The 19,273-nt window shown below is 30.4% G+C and overlaps 2 protein-coding genes and 2 long non-coding RNA genes across 19 annotated transcripts; 1 reads left to right on the forward strand and 3 right to left on the reverse strand.

The window, feature by feature from the left end:
• Positions 1 to 989: 989 nt before the first annotated feature.
• On the reverse strand, positions 990 to 8,515 carry LOC105840451 (protein Malvolio). 8 transcript variants are annotated; one of them, XR_001139388.3, is made up of 14 exons: positions 8,228 to 8,514; positions 7,643 to 7,835; positions 7,264 to 7,386; positions 6,908 to 7,134; positions 5,882 to 6,020; positions 5,640 to 5,801; positions 5,409 to 5,567; positions 5,244 to 5,294; positions 4,765 to 5,147; positions 4,239 to 4,449; positions 3,927 to 3,997; positions 2,731 to 2,876; positions 2,443 to 2,482; positions 992 to 2,331 (listed from the first exon to the last, which is right to left on the reverse strand). XR_001139388.3 is itself a non-coding variant. In XM_012687389.3 (13 exons), exons 1-12 carry the CDS (start codon positions 8,242 to 8,244, stop codon positions 2,458 to 2,460), a joined length of 1,761 nt encoding a protein of 586 aa, XP_012542843.1. In that variant the 5' UTR covers positions 8,245 to 8,514; the 3' UTR covers positions 990 to 2,331; positions 2,443 to 2,457. The 8 variants fall into 8 exon arrangements, 6 of the variants coding, with proteins under 6 accessions (XP_012542843.1, XP_012542838.1, XP_012542840.1 ...); XR_001139389.3 differs by lacking the exon at positions 2,443 to 2,482 and having other exon boundaries at positions 990 to 2,331; XM_012687389.3 differs by lacking the exon at positions 2,731 to 2,876 and having other exon boundaries at positions 990 to 2,331.
• A 2,925-nt stretch (positions 8,516 to 11,440) lies between these two features.
• Positions 11,441 to 13,405, reverse strand: LOC105840450. 4 transcript variants are annotated; one of them, XR_004963904.1, is made up of 6 exons: positions 13,140 to 13,405; positions 12,852 to 13,061; positions 12,554 to 12,704; positions 12,225 to 12,454; positions 11,820 to 12,135; positions 11,441 to 11,698 (listed from the first exon to the last, which is right to left on the reverse strand). It is a non-coding gene; the product is annotated as an uncharacterized LOC105840450 (long non-coding RNA). The 4 variants fall into 4 exon arrangements; XR_004963902.1 differs by having other exon boundaries at positions 13,128 to 13,405; XR_004963905.1 differs by having other exon boundaries at positions 11,444 to 11,698; positions 12,852 to 12,915; positions 13,140 to 13,403.
• Positions 13,406 to 14,805: 1,400 nt separating this feature from the next.
• On the forward strand, positions 14,806 to 16,481 carry LOC105830844 (glutathione S-transferase). The gene is given in 9 exon segments (XM_036288994.1): positions 14,806 to 14,889; positions 14,891 to 14,942; positions 15,263 to 15,430; positions 15,947 to 16,017; positions 16,020 to 16,093; positions 16,095 to 16,143; positions 16,145 to 16,168; positions 16,170 to 16,219; positions 16,221 to 16,481. Coding segments are annotated over 9 exon segments (606 nt in total). The 3' UTR covers positions 16,255 to 16,481.
• Positions 16,482 to 17,123: 642 nt separating this feature from the next.
• Positions 17,124 to 19,111, reverse strand: LOC118646335. 6 transcript variants are annotated; one of them, XR_004963900.1, is made up of 6 exons: positions 18,817 to 19,111; positions 18,526 to 18,589; positions 18,230 to 18,378; positions 17,902 to 18,130; positions 17,497 to 17,804; positions 17,124 to 17,375 (listed from the first exon to the last, which is right to left on the reverse strand). It is a non-coding gene; the product is annotated as an uncharacterized LOC118646335 (long non-coding RNA). The 6 variants fall into 6 exon arrangements; XR_004963898.1 differs by having other exon boundaries at positions 18,526 to 18,736; XR_004963897.1 differs by having other exon boundaries at positions 18,805 to 19,111.
• Between the last annotated feature and the right edge of the window lie 162 nt (positions 19,112 to 19,273).

A 19,273-nucleotide genomic window follows, 5' to 3' on the forward strand; every position in this document is an offset into this window, starting at 1 on the left:
AAAAAGATATGGTAGAGTATTAAGAAAACGTTAATCATTGACTACTGATGCTCGTGATAAAATTGAGCATAGCGTATTTTTACATTTTAAAATTTGAAACAAAATGTTCGATATATATATATATATATATATATATATATATACATATACACAACTGCTAAATTAATTAATAATCTTTATTTGTATATTTTATTTTATAGGATCTCTTTATAGCTCTTTTATAAAATGGTGAATGACATAATCTTGTTTCACTATCGCAAGGATATTTTTTGTTTTTTTAAACAGAAGCTACGTTTTCTTGCTAATCATCGTATATTATTTAATGTAATTTATTTAACTTGATAATTTAATTTTACAGTCTACATTATATAATTAAACTTGATTTAATTATATCATATGATCTATTGTTATCCATATTATGAAAATATTTTGATTTTTATGAACTCATTTTCAACGATATATTTTTATCTATGTAAGATTTATGACATTCCTTTGGAAATTTGTTTGGTCATTTTTATATGATAATAACTTAGAACTGAGCAAAATCAAAATCCGACTATTGAGATAATAGCATTACTATTTTTAAAAATAGTAAATTTGAATAGATAAATGGATATCAAAATTTTATAGGAAATTATTTTATTTTATGACTAACAAGAGAAAGAGACAAATATTCAACTTTTATAAAAGATGCGTATCTTTGTAATAATGCCTTATATCAAACTTGAAAATAGATATCTTGTATAATTAATATGTTTGATCCATTGCATACTGCAGAATGTGCAATGAACAAATTTTGCAACAAAATTTTCTGAGAGAAAAAAGAACTTCCACTTTATAGAATAGCTACGCAACTTAACTACTATTATGGTTAATTGTTTGATATATGTGATATTGCGATGATTGTCTAGTCATGATGTATCGAGGTTGGATCTCTCGCGAGCTTCTTTGTACAATGTAACAGTAACATATAAAAGAAAAACAATTAATACAGAACACTGCCCGTAAAAAATTTTATTTACAGAAATTCAGTCATGTGTCAAACAGGCGCGATAGCGACGATTATTCAAATTATAATGCAGTATATTAGTAAAAATACTTCTTTTTATAATTATAATTTTTATATATAATATTAATTGGAATTTTGTGAATATGCGTCTGTACACCAGCGGGCAACAAGTTAAAATGTGTGAAACATGGTTCCGTTTTAAAATGGACCATTTTATAACTTAGTTTTGCAACTAGGTACGTGTCTCGACTTACTTTAAAGTACTTATAAATAATAAGAAAGATAATACGTGCGAAAAAGTATTCTTATTAGAACTACTTATGTGATACCTCAAACAACAGATTATGATATGTAATTGACGAACATACTTTTATCCTATCAGTTGCTATTGCAAAAATATTGTGGATATATTTTACTTATTTTATATACAGATCAATAAAAATGAATTTACTCGAAATAATGTTTACATTATTTTTGAAATTATGTAAAATTACATTATTTTATGTACACACTTAGACAATTGTATAAAGGTTAATGTAAAAGTGTATTTTTTATCTTAATACAAATTTTAATATATGTACAAGATTTACAAAAAATCTACGTACAAAAATAGATCAACATTTTAAAAAATATCGTTATAGAAAATACTTAAATGAAGATTGGTTACCGAATGTAACAATGTCAATATACAATAGCTGTTGTTTATTAAAATATTAATTAACAGTAAACTTAATTTAAATTATCCTGTCTTTATATGTATAAAAATCACAAAATAATTGTTCATAACTGCATCTTTGTCTTGAGACTTCTTATATAACTTTTTTTTTTCAAGTTCATCGATTCTTACGCGCCGAATAAATTTTCGATCTTAAAACACAGTTATAAGTTGAAAAATAATAGTAATATCACGATAATATTGATAAATTTAATGAACTTGAAAAAAAAAGAAATATAAAATCAAGAAGAAATATCAGCCAGAAAATCCAGCTATGACAAATAAGGTTTATCTTTAATTGACTTTTTATATTTATTACTTGTGTTTTTATATGTTGGTCTATATCTATATTCTTTTATTATATGCAACTTGTATTTAAAATATTCTCGATGTTAATGAATTTAATGATGAAATATCAGTGTGGCACATTGGAAACTAAATATTACCTTTCGTTCAACTATATAATTGAAAACTTTCTGCCCTCATCATAGCGCATGTCGTTTAAATATCCAACGCTGATATTTGTTAAGAAGTTTACCATTCTGCTACAGATTGGTATAAATCTGTAAAACTGCCATTTTCTTGAATAGTAAACGCTGGATTTGTTCTGTAATATATTCAATATTTAAAGGATATTTTAAGATATTGTTCACATCTTAAAATGCAGATCTAAGTTTACTCGAAGCAATGGGCATAAATTTCGATGTAACATTCTTACCTTTGTTGCGATAACTCAGCCTTTCAAATTCATTTTCAGACTTTTGTTTGTTAAAAAAGTGCATGCAACGAAAATAGTTTTGGTTAATCACTCGTCATACATAAATCTATATGTTTAGAGAGACAGACAACAAAGAAACAAAAAAAAAAACAATCAGGTAGGACAGGAGTAACGACATATTTCAGAATGTATCGTTTCAATAATGACGACGAAGCGAACTTTACGGTAAAAAAGCACCATTGTTTATTTATTATAAAAATATATCTTTCATTGATTTTGTACACATACCATAGAACATCATGCTGACATCACGAGATGATATAAGCACCTTTCCAACACGATATCGTTTTCACGTGTTTGTGGAATACAAATCACACATTCAATTGCATTACTCCGACTAAGTGTTTAACGAGGTTTCCGATGTATTGTAAAAACTATGAATGAAGAGAACTCTGTATCATAAACGTGTAAAACTAGCTCGTTATCTCGTAATTTATATGTATGTACTTATACTTCTCTTTACTTAAAAATCATTATACAATATAGATTTATACTTTAATGGCAATTCAAAAATCCTTGAAAGGTCAACAGGTACTTCTAAATTATTGTTGCAAACAAGTGTTTGCGAGTTGATATAGTGAAGGTAAAAATATTAATATTATACTTCAAATTAAAAAACATGCATTGATTAGATATTAACAAAAATAATTAATAAAAGCATAGATATTTTGAATAATAACACTAAGATAATATGCTTTAAAAATGGTTGAAGAAGCACTTGAAACACCAAGGCATAATTCATTTTTGTGATTAGACGAGTATTCAAATGCGTTCTATTATTAGTAGATAACAGGAAGTAAATTTTCTTTTTGCAAGTGCGAAAGTGTAATGAGTCACGAATCGAGTTACTCATTTCTATCAATTATCTATTATAAGTCGACACACAAAGTTACATAGTATAAAACAAATTTTGCAATCAATCCCCCTTCACCATATCTTTTGTTAATTATTAATTTCAGAAAAATATATATTCAGCCAGTTTACAGATAAATTTCATTAAATATATTATTGTATTAAAATCTGTATTTTTGAAAAGCGAGTCGAGAGATATTGCACATATGTCGCATTTGATATACATCGCATGTAATTAACAGTGAACATGAATACAACAATAAGTAAGTACGTTTCATTTATATTCTACAGAATATATTTCGAGCTTCGTAGATTTTTATTATGCAATTCCCGTCAGAGCACACAGCACACACATCACAAAAAAAGCACATCACCAAATAATTTTTTATACAAGATTATTTTCGATCATATCGACTATTTCACATATAAAACATGCAAAACTACACTGTTTTTCAGTTAATGTTATGATCTATTAAAAGCGTTTTGTCCCAAAGACACGTGATTAGGGTTGTTTGACGAAATTATGGGATTTAGTCACAATTGTGATAAATGATTATTGCTAAACTCCTTACCTGGCATAAACGGCAGGATTCGATATACCGAGCGTCGGACTTACGGGAGTACCAATGTACTTAGTAACAAACTGAAATAAAAAATAAAGTTTTCGATTTGTTTATTTTTAACAGAGTGTTTACTCAAACAAAAGCAAAAAACTTTTATAAAAGAATTCCCAGATTTCTAGAAATGTTTATTACATATCTCAGATAAAAGAGAATTTTAAAGTGAGTGTTGAAGAAAATGTTTAAAAATTATGACTAAGACATAATTTAGTACCAAAACAGATAGCACACACTTACGATACAAATAGACAAAAATGTACGTACCCAATTGTTACCGAGGGAAGTTGCGCCCATGCTCACAGCCATGTGAATAGCCAAGTAAGCGCAGAAAATAAGATACAAAATTGCATATATAGACATGCCTAAATATATGGCCCAATGATGGGGCATAGTTTCTTGAACAGTTTGTATTACGAAGTAAATGTTTATCGTTATTACTAGGACTGATAAAGTAGTCGACACAATCCTATTCAGTCTGTAACACAGATAATACGCGAATGTAAAAAAGATAACTGTGTCAATATGTTAAAAAAACAGTTTTGCTAAAGTGTTAAAACTTTATAGATACAGATATCTGAAAATAATTTTATTAGGTCATCAAAATAATTGTGTAGGACACTTGAATTAGCTGTTAGAATGTCAAAACTCTTTGCAGCCTCCCTCATCATGCTTAATTATTATATTTTGACGTCTAACAAAATTGTTTTCCTATAAATAAATTCTTAGATACTTCAGTAAAACCATTCTTTCCATGTATTAAAAATTAAAAGGTAAGAACAAAACTACATACATTCCATTTCTGAATTCACCCATGATTTGAGCACAGCTCGTAAAGGCGATTGTTGGCAAAGTGGCAAATGGTAATTGCAAGCTCATTATAGCATTTAAAATGTCGTTCATATTGCTTAAATTGTCCATGTCAGCAAAAAATGCTACTAAAAACGTAGGAACTATGGCGATCGTTCGAGTAAAGAGGACTCGTTTCCATCGCGCCCACTGTAGATTCAGAAATCCCTCCATCGCGAATTGACCGGCATAAGTGCCCGTCATCGTGGATGATTGACCGGCGGCCAGAATACCGATGGCCCATATGTACATTGCGGCTGCGCCGAAAGAGCAACCGAGGAAGATGCCTCCTTTGTAAAGATCAGCATCGAAAGTTTCATTGTTTTTCTGAAATTTAGAGAAAGGAATATATTTGAATGCGTTTGATTGAAGAATTAAGGATGAGAAAAGATTTAAATATAAAAACTTTATAAAAACGTTTACCTCAAAAGTCTGTATGCCGAGAGTATAATTATTCGCTTCGCAAACCTTATACTGCGGAACAAAACAAAAATTAATTCGACTATTCATTCGAAATCACTTATAATGACAAATCAATTAGCGAAAGATTTAGTAGCTATGAATTTGTAATCGTAAATTTATACTTACAACATCGTTATTTGTTTTGTCATAAAGACCATGAGCAAATACAGCTACGACGAACACATTGATTACAAATGAAACGAACAGTGCGATGCAGGCCTCAATAAAGTAATACATGTTGGCATCTTTGACTTTTGCAGGCTGTCTTCGATCAATGTCTCTAGACTAAAAGATATTTCATGCACATTTACTTACACTGAGAAAATTATAATACGTTATATTGTATATTATTCTCACTTTGACTAAGGCACTGTGAAGGTACAAATTGTGTGGCATAATGACCGCACCAACGATTCCTACAGCTTGAAGCAGCACCTTATTGTCGTAATTCATTCCATTGTACCATGGAACAAACATACCTCTTATAACATCTATTTGAGGAGGCGCGGAAACGACATACTGAAACATCGAGAACCGTTGTAGCGTAACCGTGGAATATGTAGAGCAATGCGTGATCGAAATATTCTGAAACATTCTACCTCATAGCCGAAGGTTACACCCATAACCGTGATGAGAAGACCGAAGAAAAACTCCAGCTTCCTCAATCCGTATTTATCCAGGAATAAAAATGTGAATGTATCAATTACTGTGATAAGCACGCCACCCCATATAGGAATCCTAAAATGCAAACTTCTTTATCGCAAACTTTCTGCATGCTTATCTGCGTCATTTACGATTATTAACTCACAGTAAACAAAAAGAGAAGAGAAATAAAGATAATAATCAAAAAAAGGTAACAAATATGTGAAAAATAAAAGATATATGACTTAATAATAACTTTGCAACATAAGTAAACATAATCTGCAAACATGCATCGTGTGAATTACAATCAATTTTTGTATATTATAAAATATTTCTTATTTTCTATATACAAAGTACTAAAAAAAATGTTACATATTTTGAAAGTAGATAATTTTTATCAAAATAAAAAGGTCTACTGAACACAAGTTCTAACAAAAAAATACTTTTTGAAATATGAGCAAATCTTTATCATTACTACAGTGTATAAATGTCTTTTGTTTTTTTATCCCGATAAAAATTTTTCTTAAAATTTTTATACAAATCTGTACATTATTCAGAAATACTAAAAAAGTGTGCATCTTTTCTTAGAATTTTTTATATATGTGAATTCTGAAATATTCTAAAATTCGTATAAAAAATCTGAGAAAATTTTCTAGAAAGTTATAAAATTATATAGAAGTTCCAAAAAATTCAGAAAATTTATATGGAAATTTTTTGTCGGAGCAGCTCATTGCCCTCTTCTTTTATCTCAATAGGTATTTGTTTTAGAATTTACGTTTATTTGTTTTTCTTTCTTGTTTTGAATACTACTTACTTCCAAAGTTTCGAATTTAATTAAAATGACTCTTAGGTAGAGATCAAATGTAATAAAAATGTTAATAAGTTAACCGCGAACTACGACGCTTTAAAGATACTCCCGGGAATGTATTGTACATGTTAAAGGTAAATATTTTGACAGACTGTATCATATCTCAGGCACTTACGCTTTATTAGATAAGAGGTAAAGGGCAATAGCCGTTCCTATTACCTCTTGCATATCACTACCAATAATCGCTATTTCAATCATTATCCATAAAATTAGTCTAGGTACTTTTTTGTATTGTCTGTAACACATCTCCGCTAGATGCAGGCCGGTTACTACGCCAAGGCGCGCACTGAGTCTTTGCATAACGAGACCTAGGATAGTAGCGCTTAGTAGTACCCATAATAACTGAAAGCGAACACGTCAACGAGGAATGTCATTACCGAAAAAAAAAGATAATCAAATATATTACATAATGATAAAACATAAAACCAATTGTAATATTTGCTCTTATTCCAGACTGCACAGGCTGTGTACCTTGTATCTTGCTGCCACTCCAGATCGCAGATCTGATTCTATGTTGCCAGGATCCAGATAAGCTATGGACATTAGGAAGCCAGGACCTGTGAAAGCCCATAATACTCTAAAGCTAAATCCTGTCTGCAAAAAAAAAAGAGAATTATAGTTCTAGATATGAAATCATGGGAACAAAAACGAGAAATAAATGTCAAGTATACTGGTATGTTTGATTAAAAAAAGAAGTGAATGTTCTTACTGCTTCATGTTCACATGCTAACTATTCTCATTGTCTCCTGTACTCTTTCCATCTTATGCACTTATTGTTTTTTCACATATTCTTATTGCCCTGCATTCTCGCTGTTTCCTGTTCAATCACAGAGCACAAAGGCTGACTTACATGTCCCGTTTCCGGCACCTGCACCCTCTCGTCGGCGAAGTAGGTCTGGTTGCTGTCCGGAGACAGGGAAGTATTTTCAGTGGCCTTCCTGGTCTCTGACTCGTGCATGCGCTGATGCGGCACCGTCGTGACGGTGGCATCTTCACTGGGCCTCACGTCGTAACTACTGTGCATGGTGTATCGATGCGACACTCTATAAAAAAAAAGAAAAGATCTTAACACCTACGGAGCAGCGTTGACTTCCCATCAACATACGAAATTGGAGGAGTGATGCAACCGAACGAGGATGAACCGCGGACCAAAAGAAAGAAAGATGTTAGATAAACCGTTGGAGACGGCGACGTAAAACAATGTCAACGGAGCAACGGCATAGTTCGAGCAATAGCACGCTTAAAAAAACTACACGTTCACTAACGAGAACAAAGGGGAATCACGTGCACGAGTTGCCTATAATAATGCATCTCTGGATCGCGGCTCGTCATGCGTCTCCCGAAAGTCGATAGCCCGAGAGGAAACGGAATTTTCCACTCACACACTGAGAGAAGAAAGAAGTCATGCGACGAAATGGGAAAGCCGAAAAATTACGTTCGAGCCAACGTCATCGATGTAGCCTACGCGTTGCGATCATCACATGAAACGCGAGGAACCAGCAATCGCTCACTGCCACTCACTACTCACTACTGTAGCTAGTGTAGCCAGCTGTTGAATGCAGCGCATGCACTTGATGCACTGAAATGCAGTCGAGTGTCGAGTCGAACGCGCCGCGAACTTGGCCGAGTGGCAGGTTTGGAGCCATTGGAGCGGGGCGAAGTTTTCCAGGAACGTAACGAAGCGAAATTTCGGAGCGAGTCGAGTCGAGATCGCCGATAAGCTTGACGATTTAATTGTTACTAGTTACATCACTGGAACGCGCAGGTCACGTCAGGCATTACAGAAAAGAAACATTCTAATAGGTCTGCGTGCTTTGGTTCGCGAAGAGACCGTGACATGATCCAGGGAGATCCCCGGGTTTATCGCTACCGACGAATGACATTAAATTACGCAAAATATGCGCGTCCTTCATCTCCTATCGTGTTATTATCTCATCCCCGTCCCCAATCTCATTATAAAGCGTTTTCCGCGTGCGTGTCATAATACACATACATTTGCACATATTTCGGAATACAGCAGATTCCACATTCAACACAATTGACAGCTGCTGAATATAACAGCGTGATATATATACATGTAATATTGAAGAATGCATTTTTCAATAATTGCAGAAAAAATTAATTAATACGGTAATTAAACCGTAATTTTTACAATTGTAAAACGAAAAGAAAATCTTATATTCACGAAAATTGATAAAATATCAAGAGAACATAATCGGCACATAATCGATAATTTTAAGTTCAGTATTTCAAATTACAAAAATTTACATTCTTGGAAAATGTATCATCCAAATAGCCTACGAGTATCGTTAGGATAAGGCGAAATAAATTGATGTAAGCATTTTAATTTCAAAAGCTTTATTATTTCCCTTATTTATATTATGATCGATTTTAGAAAAATATCTTTGAGACATTTTGTCTGGAAATTTTACTACGAGCAATAAAAGCACATTTTTTTATTATCTTTAGATATTAAAAATAACTTTAAACCTAACTTTAGATATAAAAAATCTTCGTTAGATAAATAAAATTCAAATATTTTCGCTAAAAATGCGACGTCTTCTAAAAAAATGTATACTTCGTCCGATGGCATGGAGAGATAATCTCGCTTGAAAATTATCACGTAATTCGATAATCACCGGCATCTTAATGTTTCACGATTAGATACTAAAAGATGAGCAAATCTATTTTTTCCAGTCTGTCTCAACAATATTCAACGCTGAAACTTAAATAGTTCATATAAACGCTCCGATAAGTAAGTTATCACGTACAGATAAATAATAAAGACAATTTCGATTGATAATCTATCCCGTCATATGGAAAGATGTAACGGAATGTTACACAATATAGAAAAGTGAATTTTTTAAGATAAGAAAATATTACACAATTAATATAGAAAAGTGAACTGTTAAAAGTATAAAGAGATGGAAAGTTTTATAATCACGATAGTGACAACGATACGCACGTATACGCGTACGTGACTAAGTGATTGATTTATTAATCTACTTATTTGTTGTCGTAGAAAATAATATAAAATACGATAGTGAGAGAAGTTATACAATATTTCTCCGACCATCTTTCGTATAAAATACGATACGGGTAATACGCGATAATAATGCATGACAACCTGTTGTTTTCAGCCAGTTTCTTTTCAAGAAATACAAAATACAATTGAAACGCTTACATAATCGTAGCTTTAAATTTAGCACAATGCAAGTAAAACTAGCAAAAGCTGCCGAAAGAAAGAAACAAGTGAATGATAAATGAAAAGACAGGTCTCGTCGATTTTACATAATTCTCGCAGTTAATAATCATTTCATTAAAGGATGCAAAGGAATAATGTCCATATTAATTTAAGAAAATAATTTCTATTATAACGTGTCTTGAAATGGTACTAAGATAAAATTCTTCAGACAAAATTTGATTTAGTCGGCATCCATTAATAATCCATTTTTACTATATAGATTAATTTTAATTTTAGTTCAATTTTATCTTTTCCTACTTCTTAGAATTAAAAAGAAGTAAAGAGCAAATTAAATATGAGATTAAAATTAATCTATTATTAGTAAAACAAAAATCAACGAACAGAATTGCTCGCAACAAGATTGGATAAATAATTATGTAATTTGTTATCCGTAATCTTTAATTTTTTTCTGTGTATTAAACAAATAAAATTAATAATTCTTATCATACAAAGTACAGATCACTTGATAAGTTAATTGAAGATTTTTTTAAAAATTACCAAGTATTATTCCAGCTCTCGGTATTAATTTTACATCCTTAAAAAAAATTATTTTTAATGTAAAAGATATAATTAAACTTAAAACTTTCTTAATACATTTATTTTTTGATACTTTATTCTTTTTTTACAAATTTTTTTTAAACAAGAAAAGAATATATTTTCAACAATTATTTAACAATTATTTTATAGTTTTGATTCAATTCTCAATAATAACCTAAAGAAAATGTATTCAATCAGTATTATAATAAAGTATGATGTAAATAATGAAAATTTATGAGTCAGTTTGGTAATCCTGAAATGAGGAAAACTCGAACGAAATACTCGGAAAGCAACTGATGGAGAAATATTTACTGCATTGTCTTCTAATGTTTAATGCATATCCAAGCATTTTTTTATTAATATAACTGACAAGTAGTGTTTAATTTTAAGATACTGAGAAATATTTTACTATGGTTTCTTTATACATACTTAAAAAATTTTAATTTATTAAGATGTTTAGAGTTAATTAAAATACTAAGAAGTTAAAAATTTAAATCTTTAACATTTTTATAAGTTTTAATGTTTTAAATCTAAACACTGTTTAAAACAAAAACATTTTTAAATATTATGCTTTTGCATAGATAAATTGTTAACTTAAAAAAAAAGTTATAGCAAATTAAAGTAAATTGAAATAAAGTTTATACGTTTTTAAAATAATTCGTTGAAGTTAAAAATTAAATCACTTTAAATTAACTAACAAGGAAACCCCGAAAATTCTGATTTTTATGAAACTTGGCATAAATGTAAAGGGGGTAAGTACATGAATATAGAAATTTTTAGTTGGGACTTATAAACGGTATGAAAGAGTAAAACCACCCTTCAAAATTCAGACATTTTTGCGTTTTCTCGATATATCTCGCAAATAAAACAAAATATTAAAAAATGTTTCATACAAAAGTTTTACAGTATAAATATTCCTATTTATACTGTCTATTACACGCATGTATCGTTCAAATAAAAAGAAGAAATCAAGAATAAAACTACCCTTGTTTCCGGGGTTTCAATAAGAGCGCGCGGTATCAGTCGATTTATTTGAAACTCCAAAGTTTTTGCATTGGATATGTGAACTGCCGGTATATCTTCTATGTCGTATCCCAATTTGTCCGTTACATTCTCACGTGAGCACTGTAAGTTAATTTAACGCAAATTAGAACATACTGTATCAAGATAAAATAATAAATTATCAAAAATAATGTTTTTATGCGCAAAACTTTTTATTTTTCAAACTTTCATGCATGAAACATACCAAAGAGAAAATCAATGCCTCAGTGAATCCTGCCTGGGCCATTTCTATTCGAATTAAGTCAGTCAACTTGGTTAGTAAAAACTGCTTATTTCGATTAAGTGGTTTGAACCCTATTTTTGATGGTGTCTAGCATCATATAGAAATAGACCTTTAATTGTATCCAAATCATGAGTGCCAATAGAGACACCAGACTATGTCTTCTTCCTGTATTTTGATGCAACTTATCTTGAAGATCAATAAAACTATTGTAAGAATCTTGTGTCAAAGTAACGTCTCTCAAAATTAAAACAAACAAATGTCCTCTTATTTTTAAGCACTGAAACAATGAGATGAGATATATTTTTTTACATTAATCAAATTATTTAATGCTAATCAAGACGTAATTTTAAAAAGAATTACACATACTTCTAAAGTCATTATAATCTTTTCCATTCCTTTGGTTTTATTGCCATATAATGTGGGATGAACATCCTGTTTAGAAAAAAGACTTTATATATATGCATTCAGCCATAGGTGGAGGAACATTTAAAAAGTGAAATTTAAAGAGTCCTGGCACACATCCTTTACGCAGTTCTTGTGTAATGTGTATTATGTGTTTTGCTTTTTATTACCAATTGCAGTTTCTTTTGTATGTTCTACAAAAAGTAAATCAATAAGATATTTAAATGTATTATCTTTAAATATATTTAAGAAATGAATTTTTTTATCTGAACTATAAATCGTATAATATTTACTTATTCAAAAATATAAGTAGTGCAGTACATAGGCTCCAAGCACAACAGACAATATCTGTTGGCAGGCGTATCAATCTTGTAGATAATTTCTTTGGACGCATCTATACCTTGGTCAAAACCCTACTCTTACTATCATTTGCTTTCTCATTGTCTATTCATAGAAAAAAAACAAATAATTATTGTAGAGTTTAATGCAAGTATAATTATTCTTATTTTCTGTTAAGAGTGTTTCATATAATGCAAATATTTCATATAATGACGTTTTACTTCTATCACAGTAATATGCCATACTATGTACCTTCAAACAAACACACCCCTTCTTTATTCGCTTCATTGACATTCAGTCAGAGCGTGATGTTTGTCTAATATGTAAAATGAACATAAATCTTTTTTAGTCAATAGCGAGTTTTGTGCAAGTCCTTAAGTGTCGAGGTATAAAATATATTTAGTTAATTTATGTATACCAAATCCCGTCTTAGCAATAACTCAAATAAATAAATTTTATTCCCTACAAGTCAACCTTATTGATATTACAATTTAGAATTTAATTAATAAAAAATAGAACGTAAATTACAATATGTTTTACCCAATGTTTTGAAAAGCAAGTCATGTTTTATTGCAATAGTCATCATCTTTGTATCACAGCAATCCCAGCTCCCATGGGTAGATAAACTCTCAATATTTTATCGGTGTTCTTTTAACACGGAAATGTCAGGTTTCTCGTTGAATTACTTGAGGCACAATAAAATCCACTGATTAAAACTGTCAAGCCATGAAATATCACGTTAACCTCGAAATCACACAGTGTACCCTCATCTTACAAATGTTTTACAAATAATGTAAATAGATATAAATAAACGAGCAAGATAAAGCTAAATTAGTAATTCTTGCTAAATTACTATTATTATTTAATGTTTTGTTATTTTGCAAATAATCCATATAAAGCCTGAAGTGCTACTGTAGATAAATTTTGATTCGGGTGCTATTTCCAGTGTTGTATAGCTTTTGTTATTGAAATTAGAATAGTTTAAAATAATATTAAAAAATATTCCGTTACTTAATTAATACTTAATATTAAAAATAAACTTGTCAAAATGTTTAAAAAATAATAATAAAGAATGATAAAGGTTTTTAAAAGAAGATACGGGAGTCGGTAAAGTGGAAAATAGGAGTGAATTTAGTCCCCGCGCCGCTCGAAAATCCGGAAAAATTCGTCCCAAGTAGCAGGAGCACACGTTAGGCGAGGAAGTTACTGGGGATCCGGTAACCTCCTTGCTATTGTGCGCTCCTAATAACTCCGAAGCTCCGAAAATCCGTTAAATCTCGATTAAATACGATTAAAAGGGCCCGAAAAAGAATCGGAGTTATTAGGAGCGCACAATAGCAAGGAGGTTACCGGATCCTCAGTAACTTCCTCGCCTAACGTGCGCTCCTGCTACTTGGGACGAATTTTTCTGGAATTTCGAGCGACGCGGGGACTAAACTCTCTCCCATTTCTACACTTTACCGACTCCCGTATCTTCTTTCAAAAACATTTATCATCTTTTATTAACCTTTTTAAAACATTTTGACAAGTTTATTTCTAGTATTCGTTAATTAAGTAAAGGAATATTATTAAATATTATTTTTAACTATCCAAATTTCAATAACAAAAGCTATATATTAAACTTGAATTAGCACATGTATCAAAATTCATCTACAGTAGCACTTGAGGATTTATATGGATTGTTTGCAAAATAATAAACATTAAATAATAGTAATTTAGCAAAAATCATTAATTTTGTTTTATCTTGCTCAAGGACCAATATCTACGGAATTCCATCCTTGGGTTTGTCAACCTGGCAACCACCATGATGCACACTAACGCAACGTCTGCGCCGTCGCAGTCGGCGGCAGTCGTCGCACCCGGCGTCGTCCGTGCGTGCGTGACTGATGTAAACAAGCGACGTCGTTGTCGCCGTTGCTGCTGCAAATCGCACACATTCATCGCATCAGCAGCTCGGAACGCTCAGATGTTAATTGAAGGTAATATTAATTATAGCTAGGTCAAAATCTAGTTTAAATTAAGTTTTATATAAGCTTTGTACGTAAAGAATTAAAAATATTAATAGACAATAAATTTATATAGCTCGTCTCAACAGGCAACATGTTTTCGAGATTAAATATTTAAAATTGTTATCATCTGTTGAAATATTGCCGAAATTATTATGATAGTAGTAAGAAAGATAATAATTGCTTTTTCTTTCAGTAATATGCCTTCTTACAAGTTGACTTATTTCCATCTCGCAGCATTGGCCGAGCCAATTGGCTTCATGTTGAATTATGCTGGGATTGAGTTAGTTTGTGGATGAACGTATCGATAAAATTGATTGGCCAAAACTTAAACCGAGTACGTACATTGGATTAATGCTAATGATAATTCTATAAAGCTTGTCATAGTTATTTAATTGGGCTCATAATTGTTCCTGAAAAAAATTTATTTACATCAGCCGAATTCAAATTTACAAACAGAAAAATAATTTTAGTCTTAATTTTAACTGTAATTATTAATTATCAAAAGATTTTTAATGAAAATGTATAGATACAATTGCTGCATTTGTGTTATCATAATAACACATTTATATATTTTAACAATCCAGATAGGTTTCTCTACTATAAATCTTATTCCAACAATATGTTGCATTCACGTTGCTTAAAATCATTTTTCAGCTATGCCATTTGGTAAAGTACCCGTGCTCGAAGTAGACGGAAAGAAGATTGATCAGTACGTAGCTATCTGCCGTTACTTGGCGAAACAATGTGGTCTTGCTGGCAAAGATGATTGGGAGGCTTTGCTAATTGACGTGGCTGTTGATACGATACATGATTTACGCACCAGTAAGTAATAGATAATACTTTGCTTATACAATATTTATCCAATTATTATTTACCAGAAAAACAGATATTTACTCTTAAAAAAGATTTAAATCGTGATTAAAAAATTTGTGATTTATAAAGTTAATTAAAAACACTCGTCGATTATCAATGTGGTTTCAATTATATCTGTGTACATACATATTAATCTTTCTAATTTATAATATTTATGATGAAATTTTAATTGGCACACACTTGGCAACAATGAAAAATACAAAAACTTTCACTTTTTGCACTAAAAAAAAAACTAAAATTTAATAGGGTTTAACGTATGCGCATTTAATTAATATGTATGTAGTGAGTTTGTGTAATATACACTTGATAACTGTCAAAAATAATTGTGTTAACTTAGCTATATTTTATTTACAAACAAATAATAACAGAAAAGGAATGTTTTTACATTTGTGCTATATATAATAAATTCAGTCCATTAAAATTTTTTATTTACTATCATCTTATATTTTTTCTTGTTTTTATTAGATATCGCTGCTCTCTCCTATGAAAAAAATGATGAGGCTAAAGCAGAGAAACCTAAAGCTGCCAAAGAGCTGGAAGGACAGTACCGTTTTATTTGGAGCGTTTGGACGCTCGGGTGCAGAAGAAGGGTGGTTATTTTGTCGGCGGTGCAGTCGTGGACCGATTTCACCTTCGTTGGTCTTTTGGACTACACGAACCAACATGATGGAAGAGAATATCATTGAAAAAGTATGAAAATCTGAAACAACTGCAACAGACAGTCGAAGAAGTATCGGCCATGGCTTGAAAAGCGTCCGCCGGGTAATTTTTGACAGAGTTGATGATTGTTCATTGATGTTTCATTCGAATAGTATATACATTTTTTATTTGTACGTAATGTATATCTATGTAAAAGAAAGGCATACATGTATATAATATATTTATAAACTGTGCATTGAAGATTTGGCACTCTAATTGTTACTCTTATTGTTATACGACAAAAAAAGGATATGTAAAAAATATTGTGAAATTATTTCTAATTAAATCTAAAAAACATTTATTTACTGTACTTTTTTGCATTTGCAATATTTCCCTTTCTGTTTAATCCAATTACTATAAAAATTTACTATATTCTATATTTTTTAATTTTTATGTTTCTAACTTTAAATAACGCAAATAAAATATACATATGATAGACATATGAAAAATATGGAAAAGATAATTGAGACACGTAAAGAAAGTTAGCATATTTTATTACCATGTTCATATTTTTGTATATATATTTTTCAAGTAATTGGTATTTAATCGGGCTGAAAATTGTTCCTGAAAAAAATCTTGTTTACATCAGCCAAATTCAAATCTAGAACACAGAAGAATTTTAGTCTTAATTTTAACTGTAATTATTAATTACCAAAAGATTTTTAATGAATATGTATATATACAATTGCTACATTTTATCACAATAACACACTTTTATATATAATAACAATCCAGATAGGTTCTCTACTATAAATCATATTCTAACAATATGATGCATTCACGTTGCTTAAAATCATTTTCCAGCTATGCCATTCGGCAAAGTACCTGTATTCTAAGTGAATGGAAAAAGAGCAAATCAGTCCGTATAGCTATCTGCTTGTTTTCTCGTAACTGCTACGCATTGCACGTAGAAAATGTATAATAAATAAAGGAATATCTTGTATTCTTTGCTCATTTTTTTTTTTATTTAAACGTCCGCATAACAATATCTGTTTACGTTCTATTACACACATGTATCGTTCAAATAAAAAGGAGAAATCAATAATAGAACTACTCTTGTTTCCGGGGTTTTAATAAGAGCGCGCGGTATCGGTCGATTCATTTGCAACTCCCAAGTTTTTGGATTGGACATGTGAATTGCCGGTACATCTTCTTTTTCGTATCCCAATTTGTCCGCTACATTCTCACGTGAGCACTGTAAGTTAATTTAACGCAAGTTAGAACACACTGTATCAAGATAAAATAATAAATTATCAAAAATAGTGTTTTTATGCGCAAAACTTTTTATTTTTCAAACTTTCGTGCATGAAACATACCAAAGTCGATGCCTCAGTGAATCCTGCCTGTGCCATTTCTATTCGAATCAAGTCAGTCAATTTGGTTAGTAAAAACTGCTTATTTCGATTAAGTGGTTGGAAGTTAATTTTTCATGTTGTCTAGCATCATATAGAAATGGACCTTTAATTGCATCCAAATCATGAGTGCCAATAGAGATCAGACTATGTTTTCTTCCTATATTTTGATGCAACTTATCTTGAAGATCAATAAAACTATTGTAATAATCTTGCGTCAAAGTAACGTCTCTCAAAATTGAAACAACCAAATGTCCTCTTATTTTCAAGCACTGAAACAATGAGATGAGATATAATATTTTACATTAATTACTAATACAAATTATTCAATGCTAATCAAGACGTAATTTTAAAAAGAATTACACATACTTCTGAAGTCATTATAATCTTTTCCATTCCTTTGGTTTTATTGCCATATAATGTGGGATGAACATCCTGTTTAAAAAAAAGACTTTATATATAGGCATTCAGCTATAGGTGGAGGAACATTTAAAAAGTGAAATTTAAAGTATCCTGGTACACATCCTTTATGCAGTTCTTGTGTAATTTGCATTATGTGTTTTGCTTTTTATTACCAATTGCAGTTCTTTTGTATGTTCTACAAAAAGTAAATCAATAAAATATTTAAATATATTATCTTTAAATATATTTAAGGAATAAATTTTTTTATCTGAACTATAAATTGTATAATATTTACTTATTCAAAAATATAAGTAGTCCAGTACTTAGGCTCCAAGCACAACAGACAATATCTGTTGGCAGGCGTGTCAATCTTGTAGATAATTTCTTTGGACGCATCTATACCTTGGTCAAAACTACTCTTGCTATCATTTGCTTTTTCATTGTCTATTCATAGAAAAAAAACAAGTAATTATTGTACAGTTTAATGCAAGTATAATTATTCTTATTTTCTGTTAAGAGTGTTTCATATAATGCAAATATTTCATATAATGACTTTTTACTTCTATCACAGTAACATGCCATACTATGTACCTTGAAACAAATACACCCCTTCTCTATTCGCTTCATTGACATTCAGTCAGAGCGTGATGTTTGTCTAATATTTAAAATGAGTATAAATCTTTTTCAGTCGATAGCAAGTGCTTGTGCAAGTTCTTATGTATTAAAATATAAAATATATTTGGTTAATTTATGTATATCAAATCCCATCTTAGCAATAACTCAAATAAATAAACTTTATTCCCTACAACAATCAATCTTATTGATATTACAATTTAGAACTTATATTATAAAGAATAGAATGTAACTTACAATATGTTTTACCCAATGTTTTGAAAAGCAAGTCATGTTTTATTGCAATAGTTATCATCTTTGTATCACAGCAATCCCAGCATGGGTAGATAAACTCTCAATATTTTATCGGTTTTCTTTTAACACGGAAATGTCAGGTTTCTCGTTGAATTACTTGAGGCACAATAAAATCCACTGATTAAAACTGTCAAGCCATGAAATATCACGTTAACCTCGAAATCACACAGTGTTCCCTCATCTTACAAATGTTTTACAAATAATGTAAATAGATATAAATAAACGAGCAAGATAAAGCTAAATTATTAATTCTTACTAAATTACTATTATTATTTAATGTTTGTTATTTTGCAAATAATCCATATAATGCCTGAAGTGCTACTGTAGATAAATTTTGATTCGGGTGCTATTTCCAGTGTTGTATAGCTTTTGTTATTGAAATTAGAATAGTTTAAAATAATATTAAAAAATA

The sequence above is a fragment of the Monomorium pharaonis genome, chromosome 6, assembly GCF_013373865.1.
Source record: "Monomorium pharaonis isolate MP-MQ-018 chromosome 6, ASM1337386v2, whole genome shotgun sequence".
Lineage (NCBI taxonomy): Eukaryota > Metazoa > Arthropoda > Insecta > Hymenoptera > Formicidae > Monomorium > Monomorium pharaonis.

Bases quoted from the DNA above. Each gene is read 5' to 3' on its own strand.
- LOC105840451 (XM_012687384.3), bottom strand. The intron at 3,998-4,238 runs GTACGTACATTT...TTTTTATTTCAG, and splicing joins CTTCCCTCGGTAACAATTGG to TTTGTTACTAAGTACATTGG. The intron at 2,332-3,926 runs GTAAGGAGTTTA...AATATATTACAG, and splicing joins AATCCTGCCGTTTATGCCAG to AACAAATCCAGCGTTTACTA.